Source organism: Enoplosus armatus, chromosome 9 (genome assembly GCF_043641665.1).
Source record: "Enoplosus armatus isolate fEnoArm2 chromosome 9, fEnoArm2.hap1, whole genome shotgun sequence".
Lineage (NCBI taxonomy): Eukaryota > Metazoa > Chordata > Actinopteri > Centrarchiformes > Enoplosidae > Enoplosus > Enoplosus armatus.
This window is the reverse complement of record NC_092188.1, coordinates 12312325-12327883: the sequence shown is the minus strand read 5'-3', so window position 1 is coordinate 12327883 and position 15559 is coordinate 12312325. Positions and strand designations below refer to the sequence as shown.

The 15559-nt window shown below is 41.9% G+C and overlaps 1 protein-coding gene across 1 annotated transcript; it reads right to left on the bottom strand.

The window, feature by feature from the left end:
* Positions 1-1198: 1198 nt before the first annotated feature.
* On the bottom strand, positions 1199-4340 carry LOC139290756 (DOMON domain-containing protein FRRS1L). Its single transcript, XM_070912612.1, has 5 exons — positions 4136-4340; positions 3656-3740; positions 3251-3389; positions 1454-1700; positions 1199-1371 (listed from the first exon to the last, which is right to left on the bottom strand). The coding sequence occupies exons 1-5, from the start codon at positions 4338-4340 to the stop codon at positions 1199-1201; spliced, it is 849 nt and encodes a 282-aa protein (XP_070768713.1).
* Between the last annotated feature and the right edge of the window lie 11219 nt (positions 4341-15559).

The window sequence follows — 15559 nt, the reverse complement described above, 5'->3', positions numbered from 1 at the left end:
GTAGTTACTGCTGGACTATTTCCACGCCTGATTTTCGTCTAAATTTAAAGTTACACATAGTAACAGGTCCCTAAACCTGTGTTTTCTCAAAATATAGAGGACATGACTTCAGTGTCTTCAATGATAGCTACAACCCTAAATATATATTACTTTTAATTCTATTATAAAAAACTGAGCTGTCTGTTCATGCACAGTGACATCTGTATTTGTGTATATTGTGTTGTTATTTCTTAAAAGGTTTATTGATAATAAACACAAGCATGGCATATTGTTTCAGTGGGAGGTGTTTTAACATATCCATCCATCTTTAATACAGATCAAAAGGCCACAATAACAGCCTGGGGAAGAAATGAGTCCATGTCCAAGCAAACTGCTCTTCGATCCACAGTTTGCTCCCCTTCACTGTGCTGTTGCTTGTGTAGGCAATAGTAACTCATGTAGCAGTCTCTCTCTGTCCGTTAAACACAGCCACCGTGCCACAGTACTGATGAACAAACCCAGCAGCCACTGTGGTTGAGAAAGGGGAAATAATGGGAAAGTGAGATGAGTTTGTGAGTGCCAATCATAAATATTAGAAAAAGTAAATTAAAATCTTTTACACAGTAAACTGTAGGCAGTCCCTGGGAAACTATATTTTGTGATAGTACGAACCACCAAATAAACCATCTTTTTTCTTTTTTTTTTATATAAACTTAACAGGATGAAGGGACAGGAAGAGTGTGCAAACAGCTGTGAGCCGCTTGGTTTCTTTTGTCCTTTGTGTTTCAGCCAGGTTCAACATGAGGCACTGTCTTCTCATCTCCAGTGAACAGCAGGTTTCTGAAATCATTCCCAGATTTCCCAGTGCATGCAGTATTTCGAAGACTTGTGAGGTTTATTTATTGGCATGTGTAGTCCTCATATTTTTTAAATGCTTGGAAGCTATCATAAATACTGAAAATAATTGGCCTGTTTATGCTATAACACTACTCTTTTATCAGACCTCTTGTTTTGTACTGACAGCAGTACCTGACACCTCTAAAATATAGGTTTAATACTTTGTCAGAGTAATGAATATATACTCTACTGAGTTTAATATATCTAATACAGTGTCTATTTGTGCAAAGTGCACACTTGAATGTGCCATAAGACCAAAATGGCAACTTTTTTTTATTGCTGCTTCATCTTCTCTTCCCTCTTTTTGCCCTGCTGTGCTTCATTACGGCGTTCCCATTAGTAAATAGAAGGTGAGGGCTACGATGAGCAGTAAGCAGAGGGGAGAGTTGAAGGTCTGGTAGGCTGTAGACGGCATGAAGATGTCCTCATACTTGTAGATACTGATCATGTGGTCGCTGACTGGAGGACTGTCGATGTCATGCCTCGTGATGGAACCTGTTGGAAAAGGTAAGACGATGTAAGATGTCATAAAAAACTACGGAGACAGTTGACTTGATGCTAAAGCTTGATCAATCACCTTGTATGGCAGGTCCCCATGCAAACAGGTAATACCACGACAGGTGTAAGTCCACAAGTGTTTCCTCTCTGGGGACGTATAACGGCCGTTTGAAACGGCAGGTCACTCGGTTGCTCTCAAAAATGCCCTCTTCATCTCTTGCAGGGTTCCTCTTTATTTCCTTGGCCCACTGGCCGACATTGTAGAAGTGATGAATACGTACACGTCCGTTGTCGTCATGGACACAGCCCATGACATCATCTCCTCCCTGAGGCAACAGGAGGGAATGAAGAGCTTTATTCCAAACAGCTACATATTCATTTCTTGAAAAAAAAGGTAAGATTATGATGTAAAATATAAATACAGTAAGTGGGACAGACACTATTATTGTTTATAAAAGTAAGCCCCCGAGTTTTCTGCCAAAACCGTCACACAGTGACTGGACTTACATGAGACTGGAGACATTTTGACTCTGCAACTGATTCTCTAAACTTTTAATAAAATGTATTATAATGCATGTATGACTTTTCCATGTTTTTCCCACGTGAATACACAATATGGGAATAATAAACAACAGTGACAAACCCTCTTTTAACCCATAAGAACCCATGGTGACACCAGTGTAACACACACTTCAAAGGCCCCAGAATCTTCCTTATACAGCTTTGTGCTTGATCTTAACTCATTAAGTCCCTAAGCGACATATATGAAACAACGTCATGTGACTGTGACAGGTTGGGACCTTTTCAAAATGGTGGTGTGACATGTAAACACAAGTGAAGGAAGCAACTAATTTCAAAAAGCAATTCTGAAAAATAATTTGTTGTTAAACCTCACTAATAAAGTCACAATGTTGATATATATTGTTAAAATGCAAATAAAAATGCAAATTTGTGTTATTAAGCAGTAAAAACTGTCATGTTGACTTATTTTCAAATGCAGAATAAATTTACCATAAACGCCCAATGTCACGTATATGTAATATCACAGATCTTTGACATTAAGTGGTAGTATTAAAAAACCCCATCAGAAATGTCTTCAGTGTGGTCCACTTGGTCTGTGGTGTATTCCCCAAATGGGTCTGGGTTCTTATGGGTTAATAATGAGATACTTTAGTTCACCATATGAACTAAAACACTGTCTAGCTGATGTCCATCACATGTTAGCTGAATGTCAAACTCACATATGTTGAAGTTCATTCTTGGGAGAAGTGTTTACAATTTTGTAAGTGCTTTGAATTGTTAATTTACAATTCACAAATAATATAAAAAACATTTGATTATGTAGATATCAGAAAATACACTAAATAAATAAACAACCTTCATTATGAGGGTCTAAACTTTTGATTGCATTTATAACGATTGGTACAAAATTTCAACAAAGCAATTTTTTCCCTCTTTTCAAGAACACATAAATGCCAAATAAAAAAGGAAAATTAAATTAAATGTAGAATAAATTTAAGTCCTTAAAACAGTGTTTCCCAAATCTTTTAGCTTGTGACCCCCTAAATGTTTTCTTAACAGCCTCATCACAGGATATGGCTTCACTATCAACATGAATTGTGACCAGTTCAACCAAGACTTTTCCTTCTGAGACACCTGAAGGATTGTTAGTGACCCCCAAAGAGTTCACAGACTTCCAGAAAGAATCCAGTATTTCATAAGAAAAAGGCAAAATATAAGAGAAAAGTCAGACGAAGTAAACATCATTTTGTGTGACAGACATGATTTATGCCTTTAATCATCTCGTCAAACATCTTGTCAAACGTGTTGTGCTGTCCCCAACTAGACGGAGGACGGAGGTTGTGCAGCTGCTCACCATTTTCTTGTCCGAGGAGAAACCTACGGCCACCCAGCCGTCTGTGTCTGCACTCATCTCATACTCCACATCTGTCCCGATGCGACGATAACTCAGAAAGTAGTCACATGACTCTGCATCACACCCTGGCTTCCCATATCTGTATATAGACAAATGAATATAAGCACTCACGCTCACTTTAAAGGCACCACAGATCTCAGTTCAGAAGGTGACAATATCATAATAATGTGAGAGCCAAACTAGGACACTTTTTAAATGAATTATAGTGTCCCAAGTCCATGTTTAGCTCCAGTTTTCTAAAGTCAGGACACAGCATCTAGGATAAAGCAGCCCCGAGGAGTACAGCTGCGCTGGAGCTCTGATTTCAGAAAGTGAGAGCTGGCAGAAGACGTATGCTTCTCTAACCTTATGCAGCCTTTGGTTATTCCACAGTCGCTGACTTTGATCTTGGCAAAGGGATCCACTGGTGGGGCGGTGGGGAATGGATAACCTGCAAAATGCAAAGTCAGCACTCTGTTGGTTCCACACAAAAACAATGGATGCTGGTTTTGAGAACAGTCAAAGGGCCAACTAGGGGGAGGCCATCTGCACTGTGTGTGTGTGTGTGCGCATGTGTGTGTGTGAGAGAGAGAGAGAGAGGAAGTGGGGGTGAGCAGCTACCCCCAGGGAGCTGGCCTGGGTGCTGAAAGGCCTTGCACAGTGGAGACAGGTTGCATGCAGGACAAAATAGACAGCTCATGGTCATTTTCTGCCTACAGCCTCTGGCCTAAGCTACAAGCTTGCATGTTATAAATTTGATTGTTGCGTCATAACACCCATAACAACATGTAAACAAACTCCACCGAGTGGGGATCTTTAGTAGCCTACAATGCACGAGACCCTTACCGTCATCGGACAGGTATCTGGACTCCAGGAACTCGGAGGCGAATGTGCTGTAGGAGTCCTTGTGAGGCTCCTGGTGTCCCGGCTCTCCGTGCTCCCCGTGGCCGGCCCGGAGTGCTCCCTCATCGGTGGGGCTCGGCGCGACCCCCCACCATCCGCTCTGGATCAGCAGCGCCAACAGCTGCACGAGCCTCCGCAGGAAAATCATGTTATTTAGAGAAAAAAGCAGCGATAAAAACGACTAAGCCAATTTGTAATCAAATCGCATCCTCATTATTGTTTGAATTTCGGTGTCTTCACAGGTTCCCATCGCAGCGTCACAAGAATCATCTCCGCATCCTAATTGCTCGTTCGGCTGTTTATTCGCAGGGATGTGGGGGGATTCAGCGCCGATGACCGCGTGATTAAGAGGCTAATCCAATCCGAAATTACCCAGATTTGTAATCTTACCGTCTAACTCAGCTACACGCCCAAAATCTGCTTAGAAATCCGAATCTAGATGCCTACCAGACCTCATTCATCTTTACATATTTTTCTGTGGGATGAATGGTTTCGCCCGACCTCCCTCTCGCATCTCCTTCCTCAGTCAATCACAGTAACAGCCAATGAGGAGCCGCAACGTGCTGTTATCAGGATCGATCAATTGGGCATTATGCCCCACAGTCACAGATGGAGAGGAATTTCCAAAACAGTTCACACACAATCTTAAACAGATTTGGAGTATATGGATCATATCCCCTCATGTAATGCTCAAAAAGCTGGGCCACAGGTGAGCTAAGCAAAAAGGCTTAAATTAAAAAAAAGCTATTATAGTTGGTTGGTAATAAAAGTATTGTCATAGTCATAGTCTAGAAGGTTTTAATGCTGTTTCAAGGCCAAGAAAAAAACTCTACTGGAGGAATCCTTTATTTATTTAAATGTACTGGGTTTAAAAATCTAATGAAATCAGCCTTTAAATTATTCACCATGTTTCTAATATCTAATTGCAATTTTTCTACTATACTTTCTTGAAGGAAAAACATCAGTCTAACATGTGTATTTGTATGCGTCTGAATCTAGATAGAGGATTGTACAGCCTCTTTGCATTTGCTGAGCACATTATTTCGTTTTCTGCAGCTCAGCTTTAACTCGTGAATTTGGTTCACAATGTCCCCGTGTTTAAGAACACTGCAGCACAGGTGACCCTGTAGGAGTACCTACAGTGCTGGTGAATTTCCAAATTCATACACAACTTCTAGACCGACACGATTATGTGAATGGATGAATATTCATTGTTTCGGCTGAACAAAAGGGTAACATCATCTAACCATTCTCACTCACATCCATCAACTGTTTCTCCGTCCTCTGTCTTCTTTGGTGGCTGTACTCAGTCCTGCCACTTGATGGTGATATAAAGCCACGGTTTGGACTTCATATTCTGCTCAGCATAAGGAGACTCTTCTTAGGCTGCTATCTCACTTTTTCACTTTTACTTTTCTCTGCTTTCTCTGTGCGACTACTTTCCAACTGATGCAGTGCAGTATGTAACGTCTTGGACTGCCATGAATTAAATAGACTCGTCAACTTTTGTCCAGGTGAAGGACAAATGACAAGCAAAGTTTTACCTACATATTTGTAAGGACTTCAGTCACTTCAATGAGCTTGTGTCTTATTTAGGAATAACAGCTGATGAAACTCTGGTAAATTATGAATGTACTTTAATCTCCATAGTTCAGAAATGCAGAAGAAATCTGAAGCATCTGTAGCCATTAGATAACTACTGTGTCCCTTGTAGAAATAAACATTACAGAATTGCAAATGTGTCTTCTGACTCATAGAGACACATAAGGGTGACAGTGAAATTTAATATTTTTACACTTGATCTGCGTCCAGTCATCGTCATTCTCTGATTTCCTCAATAGTTCATGAGTCAGTCCATTTGGTCTACACTCTGTAAAAGTTATCACTGCTTAAGCTTAACAGAACATTTGCATCAGAATCTTATAATCTATTGCGCTGATTGTAGACAACCATATTTAATGTATTATCACACACCTTTATTTACAAATTAAGCAAGTTTGGACTCATGGTTTTGGTTAAATTAAAATAATTACCCAAATTGATTACATATACAATATAACAAGTTAAGTTACTGTAATTGTTCAGTATTTGGCTAAAAAGTTATCAAAGTGTCAAAAATCCTGCGAGTTTTAGATTTTTAGCAGGAAGGCACGAAAAAGGCTGAGAAACTTTGTTGTTCATGTCTGTTTCCTGTAGGTGCTGCTGGTGTTTCACAACCTGAAACAGACTGAACATGTAAATAGACAGCAATGACTGTCAAAGAGATTAAAGGCTGACTGACACACACACATTAACACACAACCTGGCAATGTAACTGTTTTTTAAAAATCCAAAACACATGAAAGTCTGATGAATATCTGCGCATCTGAAATAATAAAATAATAACACCCATAACAATATAAACCTATGGCATGTGAGCACTTTTTTTCACTTTGAGTTTCCATGCATATTCCAGCATGTGTGCATCTGTGCTTTTTAATTTTACATTGGAGATATACAGCACATACCTACATTTGCATGTCTAAAGAGGATCCTCTCATACATGTAAAAGCATGTGTGTTTTTTCGTATCATGCGTGTGCACATACGTGTGTGTACATATAAGAGTGCGTGACCTTTAACCCTTCCCTCTCTTCACACCATCTCTCTCTACAGACACAAATCAACCTGATCAATCGCTCCTCTTGTTCTCGATCCGCCCAATTATCCCTCGTTTATCCTCCTATTATTTCCACTTCTATCCCCACCCTCTCTCTCTCTCTCTCTCTCTCTCTCTCTCTCTCTCTCTCTCTCTCTCTCTCTCTCTCTCTCTCTCTCTCTCTCTCTCCTTCCCAATTACCATTCAGTGTAGGGGGCAATGCTTGCTGGGTAATGAGGGACTCTGGGCGTACCAATCTTATCTTAATAGCCTTAAAGGGCCACTCATTAACACAAACACTCACTCTGTCTCACACACACACACACATCCACACACATCTGTCCCTGCACATCATGCCATAGAGAGAGATGGAGTGACAGAAAGAGAGAATGAGCGAGGGACTTGATGGAAGCAGTAGGAGAGAGAGAGGAGATGAGGAGAGGGTGAGGCAGGCAGGCGGTTGGGAGGAGGGTTGGGGGTGGGGGTCTGGTAAATGTCAGCGGTGTGTCTCTTGGGCCTGAGAGACGAGTTAGTGACAGGAGAACAATGGCCGCTGGATCCATTCAGAAACACAGCTGCTATGAGTGCATGCCTGGATCTGTCTTCTGCTTAGCCATCAACCGGCACTTGTAAAGGCAGAGCCAAACACACACACACACACACACACACATGAACACACACTCATAGAAAAATACATGTCCAGTGCACTTCCAGCCACCCACAATTGTACGTCCAGACACACAAGGTAAGCCCTGGATGTTATGGGGGATCAGCAGCGATGTGGATGACTTAGTCAGGGCTGTCAGTCAATAACAGCCCCTGTAGACCGGTGAAGACTGGCCAGTTGAACATAAGTCCTGCATACTCATATCTCCTCTGCAACTGCTTCTTCTCCTCCCTCTGTCACCTTACAGGATAAAGCTGCCGATGTTCTAGATTTCTCTTACTGTCAATAAATCCTATGAAAGGACAAAAACCACCAATGAAGTGATCCTAACAATTTTGTTTGTGTCGCCAAAGCCTGTTGTAGCTTACTGCTCTGTGCCACAGAGCTTACTGTGTTTATATTTTTGTGTCATACAAAACAAGCATGTCATTTCCTGGATGGGACTCATAGTCACAACTTGGGAAATGGGTTAAAAACCTTTTTTATTTTACAGTGGACAGAATATTATTTTGTCCAGATGGTTAGGGTTTCAGGAAAATTGTTGTTAAATGACCCTCTGGGTTTTTCAAAGATCATTGGGTATTCATCTTTCAGCAAAACTGATGTTTAGCTCTGTGACTCAGTTGTAATGGCAATACACGAGAGGCACAACCGGCGCTATCCCACATACTCGGTCCTGCTGCCGTAAATACTCACTAGTGCACCAAATGTATTTGTCGTCATCAAATGCCTGTGACCTGACCTGACTTTTATAAACTAAACGTTTTATACTGAACAAATGGGTTTGGGGCTGATTGGCATGGACAGCGTAGGGAAGTAAAAAGCTATTGCTGATTTTGGTCTTTTAATGGGTTTTGTTGTTAAAATTAAAGTTGATATCTCACCTCTCCTCATTCCTTTTGTTCTGTTACTATTCGGTGGCTCATGGCTAACACCATATGTGTCGAAGCATTGCAGAGGTATCCTTTCATTCCCTCATACAGCTGCAGAAATAAACTTGTCGGTTTTGTCTCATTTTGGCATCTAAACTCAACGATAACACCCCCCACCTCATTCTCTATCGGAGAGAGGCTAGATCACTTATCGACTCAACCCCTCTTATAGTGCCAAGCTATTACCTCTAACTCTCTCACACACACAAACAGTCATAAAACAGGCCTGTGATCTAGCTGCAGGCCTCGTCGCCCCAGGGCTTCATTTAGGAGTTGTCAGAAATCACTTTACTCACAGAGGACAGAAAGCACTATTGGCATGTTCTTCTGTCTGCAGAGCAAATGAACTTCCACCCCACCCCTCCCAGCTTCACACCCTCAAAGACACTAAAAAGACACGCATCTTTACTGGTGTGTGCTTATTACACTTATTGGGTAATTCTCTGTAACAGTGGGGTATGAACAAAAGCATGTCTGTCTTTGTCCCATTTGCATACGCAGTTTGGTTTGTGCAGTTTGCCTGTTGGGGTCTCTGTGTGTACCAAAGGCTGAAAGGTTCCATTGTGCTGATGAAATGTTTGCTTTAGAGATAAGGCGGCACAGATGAGACATCGATCAGCACTCATTAAACACCTCCAACTGTGGTGACACACACACACACACAAACACAGAGGCACACATTCACATGCATCACTCAGCCACATGAACACGTACAGCTGACAAACACAGAAAAAATGTATTTAAGCTCTGAATGTATTTGATCTCATTCCAGCCTCTCATACACTGGTGTCCTGCCATGTGAGTGACTCTCAAAGCTTGTATTGGCAGCTGACTTAAAATGCTTGTTGTCAGTAGACTTATCCATTAAGCTGTGACACTTCTCTCTCTCCATATAGACACGCCGACTGGCCAGGGCCTTAAGCAGTGATTATGGTGTTGGGCAGTGGGAGCTGGGGGCTGCACCGTCATTAGTCTGGTTAATCAGAGCCTTGCTCCAGGTTAAGCTCCGCAGCCTCGAGAGACAGGCTGATGAGCTGAGAGCCGTGCCCAGCCTACAGTTCTCGGGTCTGGGCTCCAGCGGCTCCCCTGGCCCCTGCCTGCTCCAGCCAGTAATCTATAACTCTCCCCTGGAGCACCGCGCCGAGGCTCAGCCTCCTGGACAACACTGACACACGATGCATGGTAATGAGACACACACAGAATGACACACTGTCACACACACCTGTTCGCACACACCCACACTTCCCACTGATGCAGTGTTAGAAATCATCACTGAGTTTCTATGAGTTTGCTCTGCCTGGCTTCCAAGAGCAGTGTATTCTGCTCAATTGCACTCCAAAGTCCCTCTGTCTTACCAGTTGGCAGTGACCTTGACTATATAACCGATGTGATACAACATCTAAATGCTTAACTACCCCTGTCCATGGAGCGCAATAATAACCAGCTCAGCAGAATGAGTGCATAATGACCACAGGGACTGTTGGGTTTTCAAACAGGAACTACCTAGACACACACACACACTCATACACAAACAAATCCCCATGGGGCCGCGAGGGTCTCAGCTCAGCAGGGACCCTCCAGAGAGGTGTATCGGAGCCAAGTCTTCCATTGGCCAGCCTCCTCTATCCCAGCGTCCCCTGTGAGCTCATTAGCCCCAATCATAACCACTTCCCTATGTCTACATTACATGCTCCATCCATCGCCACCCTGCCACACACAAATTACACACTCCATCAGGATTGGACGGATAGTGTGTGTGTGTCTGCAAGAGTGCATGTATGTTTAAAGGACAAGGAAGGTCGGAGAGCCCCGTGAGCCCCGACTTTTCCCAGTGGGCTTTGCAGACCCTAGTAGAGCAGAGAAAAGTGGACGGGCGGCGGCAGGAGAGGAGACGGCCGGGGGTGAAAAGTAGGTAGAAGGAGGTTAAGAAGCGTGTTTCCAGGTGATGAAGTGGACGACCAGGTTTCAGTTCGGGGCCCCTGTATTTCTCTTGTGTGCTGTGTGACCCAGATGGGCGGCGGGGGAGAAAAAGAGAAAGGAGGGGGAGGCAGAGAGAGATAAAGAAAGAGGTTTCTCATTTAAAAAACGAGTGTATGCTGCAGACACAGGAAGGACCCCTGAGAACCACAGAATGGGATGAGACAACAAAGAGCCCCATCATCAGTTTAGTGAATAGATCTGTCTATCTATCCCCTTTATCTCCCGCTGCTCTTCTTTTTTTCCATCTCTTCCTCTCTCAATCAGCCTCTCATTGTGCCATTAGCTGAACCTGTAGTCTTAATCAGGGGCTTGGCACAGACATCATCGCTATCCACTGCCCTTCTCACACACCCACACACACACACGCGCACGCACAAACACTAAATAAACAGATTTTAATGCGACACCAATCATGTCATCTACTCAATGAGCCCTCCTCCCCTCCCTCTCATAGCCCACAACCCAAACATAACACATGGGACGCCCGTTTCTCCCATCCATCAGTCAGCCAACACACTGCCAGTCTAAAAATATGTGTGTGTGTGTGTGTGTGTGTGTGTGTGTGTGTGTGTCCGTGGCTTTTTGGTGTGAATCCCGATGGGAGGGAGAACGATTTTAACTCAGTAACCTGAATCACCTCCTATCCCAAATCTTTGCTACATGAATACTGTACACACACACATACACTCTCTCTTATGCATGTCAGTGAGTGTGTATTGATAATGGCCATTAGCATATTTATGATCATTGCCAGCCTCTTATTGTTTGCGCGTTCCATTAATCTTCATCTGCTGCCTGCCGACTGACAGCTCAATCTAACAGGCCATCACTGGGCACTGGGCGCGCGCACACACACACACACACACACACACACACACACACACACTAAGATTGTATAGTTGTACATAAAGCATACTTGCATCAACAATCGAGGGGCATTGTCTCACATATGCAGACACACACACACATTCAGGCAGACAGCGTGATTGACATTCACCCCTGTGAGTGTAATCACCGGAGGTTATCCTCCCCAGCTGTGTGGGGGTCTGCTCGGCTTCTCCTGCACAGCGCTGTGGACTCATACCCGCAGGCGAGCGTGAGTTCCTTCTGGGCCATAGGTGGGGGATGGTATCCCTTGATCAGGGTGCACCAAGCCATCCTCTCTCTGTATGCACACACACCCTGCAAATGCACTGTTGTCTATGCCAACCCATCACCCTCATCACAAAAGACCACCCCCTGTGGTCACCCTAAGCCAGTCCCCACCAGAACTACACCAAACGCACCCCTCAGGCCAACGTCTGTAAAGAAACAAACAGTCCTTCTGAGGGCGAAAAGCCTGAAAATCAGAAAAATGCAGCAGGTAAGAGAGCAGCAGAAACACCCAGGGAGCTAAGCTGTGCCCGGTTGTGTGTGTGGGTGTGTTTAATGTGATGACAGCATGTGTTTGTGCGTGTGCAAGTGAGCGCTCGCGTAATGTGCACTCAAATGTTAATGTGTTTGTTTAAAGCCAGAATGACTGACTGACTCACAGCTGATTACTGCGTGAATGAGTGCTGGAAGAGAGCCAAGTTCAATGGGAGGTCTGTTCTCCTGTTGCCTCTTCCCTTTCTCCCCCCCCCCTCTTCCTCCCTCCTCCTCCTCCTCCTGCATTACCCTGCTGCTCCAGGAAGAGCAACCAGGGAGCCAGGACATCTGTGTGTATTTGTGTGTGTTCAGACTTATGCTTATCTGGGACACAAATTTAAGACGGCAGATGAATGAAAGCAGAAAGATCACAATATTAGTATTTTGACCTGTCTTAAAGGAATAGTTCAACATTTTGGAGAATAAGCGTATGCACTTTCTTTTGAGAGTTAGATGTGAAAAGTGTCAATGACACTTTCATGTCTGTGCGTAAAAGATGGAGCTGGAGCCAGGAGGCGATTAGCTTTAGCTGATAATCAGACTGAATTGCCATTTTGTTTTATTCAGCCTGACATTGTCTTCATGTCAGTCAATTTCTTGTTGGGGTGGTATTTTGTTTTGTTGACACAGAAGCTGCAGTGGTGGTTGCTTGTAGCAAACTTAAAGTTTTTCACAATGAAAAATGTGAACGAAATATGTCAGTTCAAGAGTTATTTCTGTATGTGAACAACTTCTACAGCTGCATTGATGTCTTCTACTCTGGTGTATTCTATTGCCGTTTTTTTCATTAATGTAGCGAACAAGCTAGCTAGCCAGCTAACTATAGGAAGATGACATTGCTACATATTCTCCATTCAAGCAATGTCAGCAGAATGGGAGCAGGAAAACCTGAACTTAGTCTGATTTCTTCACATGTTCCCAAGATGGTTACCCATGTTTCAGCCCTGTAGTTACATACTGTAATTGAATTAGCTACACTTTCTGTGTTGCATATTTGGAGTGATTCGAACAAGTGAAACTGGATACAAACAAGCAGTACAAAGTCGTTCTTGAATTAGCTGAACTGATTATATTAGTGTTAATATTGATCTTTAATTTAGATGAAACTGCCAGCGATGGCGTCTTTGCAGCCATTTTGTCACCAGTTTGCCACTTATAGTTCTTTTCCGTGAGTGGGAGATATTGTCACTGTCAGAAATTTCCAATATCTCCAACTCAGAATTACAAGTAGAAGGCTGACGTGAACATTTTTTTCTGACTTGGTGTCTTGTAAGTATGATGTGAAAGATATGACTTGAACGTGGCATAGGTAGTCTCATCTGGTTGCCTGGCAACATCCACAAGACTCCACGAAGTCACTGATCCCGGCTGTTGTTTGCCAAGTCATAATCGTTTTTTCCCCCCTCCAGTGTCCATTTACCCTTTTAAGTTTCAGACGAGCTATATGAAGAAGTAGTTTGCTTGTCATGTCGATGGTTTGGCTTAAACTCTCATATCACCACAGATACTATCTTCATTACTAAACTGCAGGGCGGGTTTGGGGTACCAATTGTGGAGTGATTTATTTATAATGCTACTTGGCCGTCTTGAGCTGTGAGAGGGTACAAATATTCCTGGGTTCAAACTGTTCAATAACAAAAATGTAGTCTGACAGCTTTCAGCCAATACACCAGATGTTTTGGTTGTAAATAAGAACATCTGGAGTTGGTATGTAGAAAACATGACAACAAGGTAACAATGTGACAGTACCAAATAATATTTACACCAGAAAATGTGTGTGTCACAGCTTAAATGAAACATTAACATTAAACTTCGGAAGCACACCATTGCTGTGTGGAAACTTTGATTAATCTTATCAATAAGTTATATATCTGTGTATCAGAACAGAGTGTGCAACCTACGTGTTTTATTTTGTCTAGTGTTATCTTGTGTTGTTTCTTATCTGACTGCGTCCCATCAATGCTGGTGGACATTCCCTCATAACTTTACATCTGAAACAAGACTCCTTACATTTTTATGGATAAACCTACTGTGAATTAGATGACGTCTGATGTATGAAATCTATGGACTCGTTTATCTTTAAGCTATAAGATGGTTTAAACCACAACACACAAGGTAGAACAAGTCGTAATGCTTCTCTTTTCCTGGGCAATAAAGCTATTTTTATAGAGGCTATCTATAATATTCCACTATCACAGATTATAGAAGTTTTATTGTGATCTCCCGCAGAGAGAAGAGTTTTATGTAGCTTTAGTAAATCATTCCTCTCCTCTGTGATATCAGCTCAGTGTTAGAGTTGTGCAGCGTTAACATTTATGTGGTGTAAGCTAATATATTTGAATAGTTTATGGAAGCAGTAAAGAGTGAAATACATAACTTGCTAACATGTACCATGTAAAACAGCTCTTAAAGATGAGCTGTGAATACAAATGCAGATTTTCTATTGTTTAAGCATATTCTATCATTCATAACCAGGAAGGCTCTCTCTCCTCGCTACGTTTATCCAACAGTAAAACTCCTCCTGTCTCGTGTGCAAAATGTGAAAATATCTGGAGCGAGAAGGAAGCCTATGTTATATTACATTATGCATCACAGAGGAATATAATCTTGTAGGTCTAGATTTATTTATTTTTTCATTATTATTTTTCCATTGATCACTGATTAAAAAAAATTTCACTACAAGAGAAAAGTCATTTTTGTATGTTTTTGTTTGATAAAATAGGAAGAACATAGAACATACAGTATTTTACATCTAACTGTACTTTACCTTACAATTTGCACTACTGCAGCACGACAGACTCTTGTTGTACAGTTTTGTCATTTAATTTAAGGGACCAAGTGATTTTCCTTCCTCCAATCTGTCTGTCTCCTGTTCTAACTTCCTTTTTTAACTTTTAAGTATTTATGTTCTATAGATGTCAATCAGAGAGGAACTAAGAATTTCATTGTACACCAACAAAAAAGCTTTGAATGTTATATTTCTTTTGTTGACCTTTTAAGCCACACAGTAAATGTAAGTATTTTGTATTCTGTATTTTGTTAAAAACTGTTTTTAAAAGATAATGTTTTGTGGAGGTCTACCTTGTGTCCATGGTGATTTGTATATTTCTTTTGTAAAGTCGCATGACTAATTGATGGACTATATATAAAGAAAACTGAGTCGTTCACATTTGAATTGTACCAAGACGTCACATGACGATTTATCAGGGTGGTGTTTGAGGTTGTTTCAGTTTCTGGTAAAAGTCTTACCACAATTTTTATTTCTCACACATGCCCTCCGGCTTCTGGAACTAAATGAAATGGGATAGTTTTGAGAGAGATGGTTTTCTTCCCATTTTGTTTGTATTACATTTGCTAAAATTATCCTAACAAATTAAATAGACATAACAAACACTTTAACAAACGGTTTAAATGACTTCTTAATATCTTAACCCTACATCACCCAATTCATTACACTTAAAGCTGCAGAACACACACACCGTACACTGCTCTAAACACCATCCAGTACTTGCTTTATGTTTGAATTCCACGTACATTTCTCTGTTTCAGGGCAATGAGTCCATGACCTGGTTAGAGTGCCGGAGGAAGTTCAGATTGATGTACTAACACTAACGGTGTTTCTCTCATCATCAGCTTCATTTAGCCCATGATTAACTCCCAATCACAAGGCGTGATTAAAAGTCACGAGTAAAAATATTCCATACATATTTAATATTCCACTAACAAGGAGACCAGCTCCCAAAC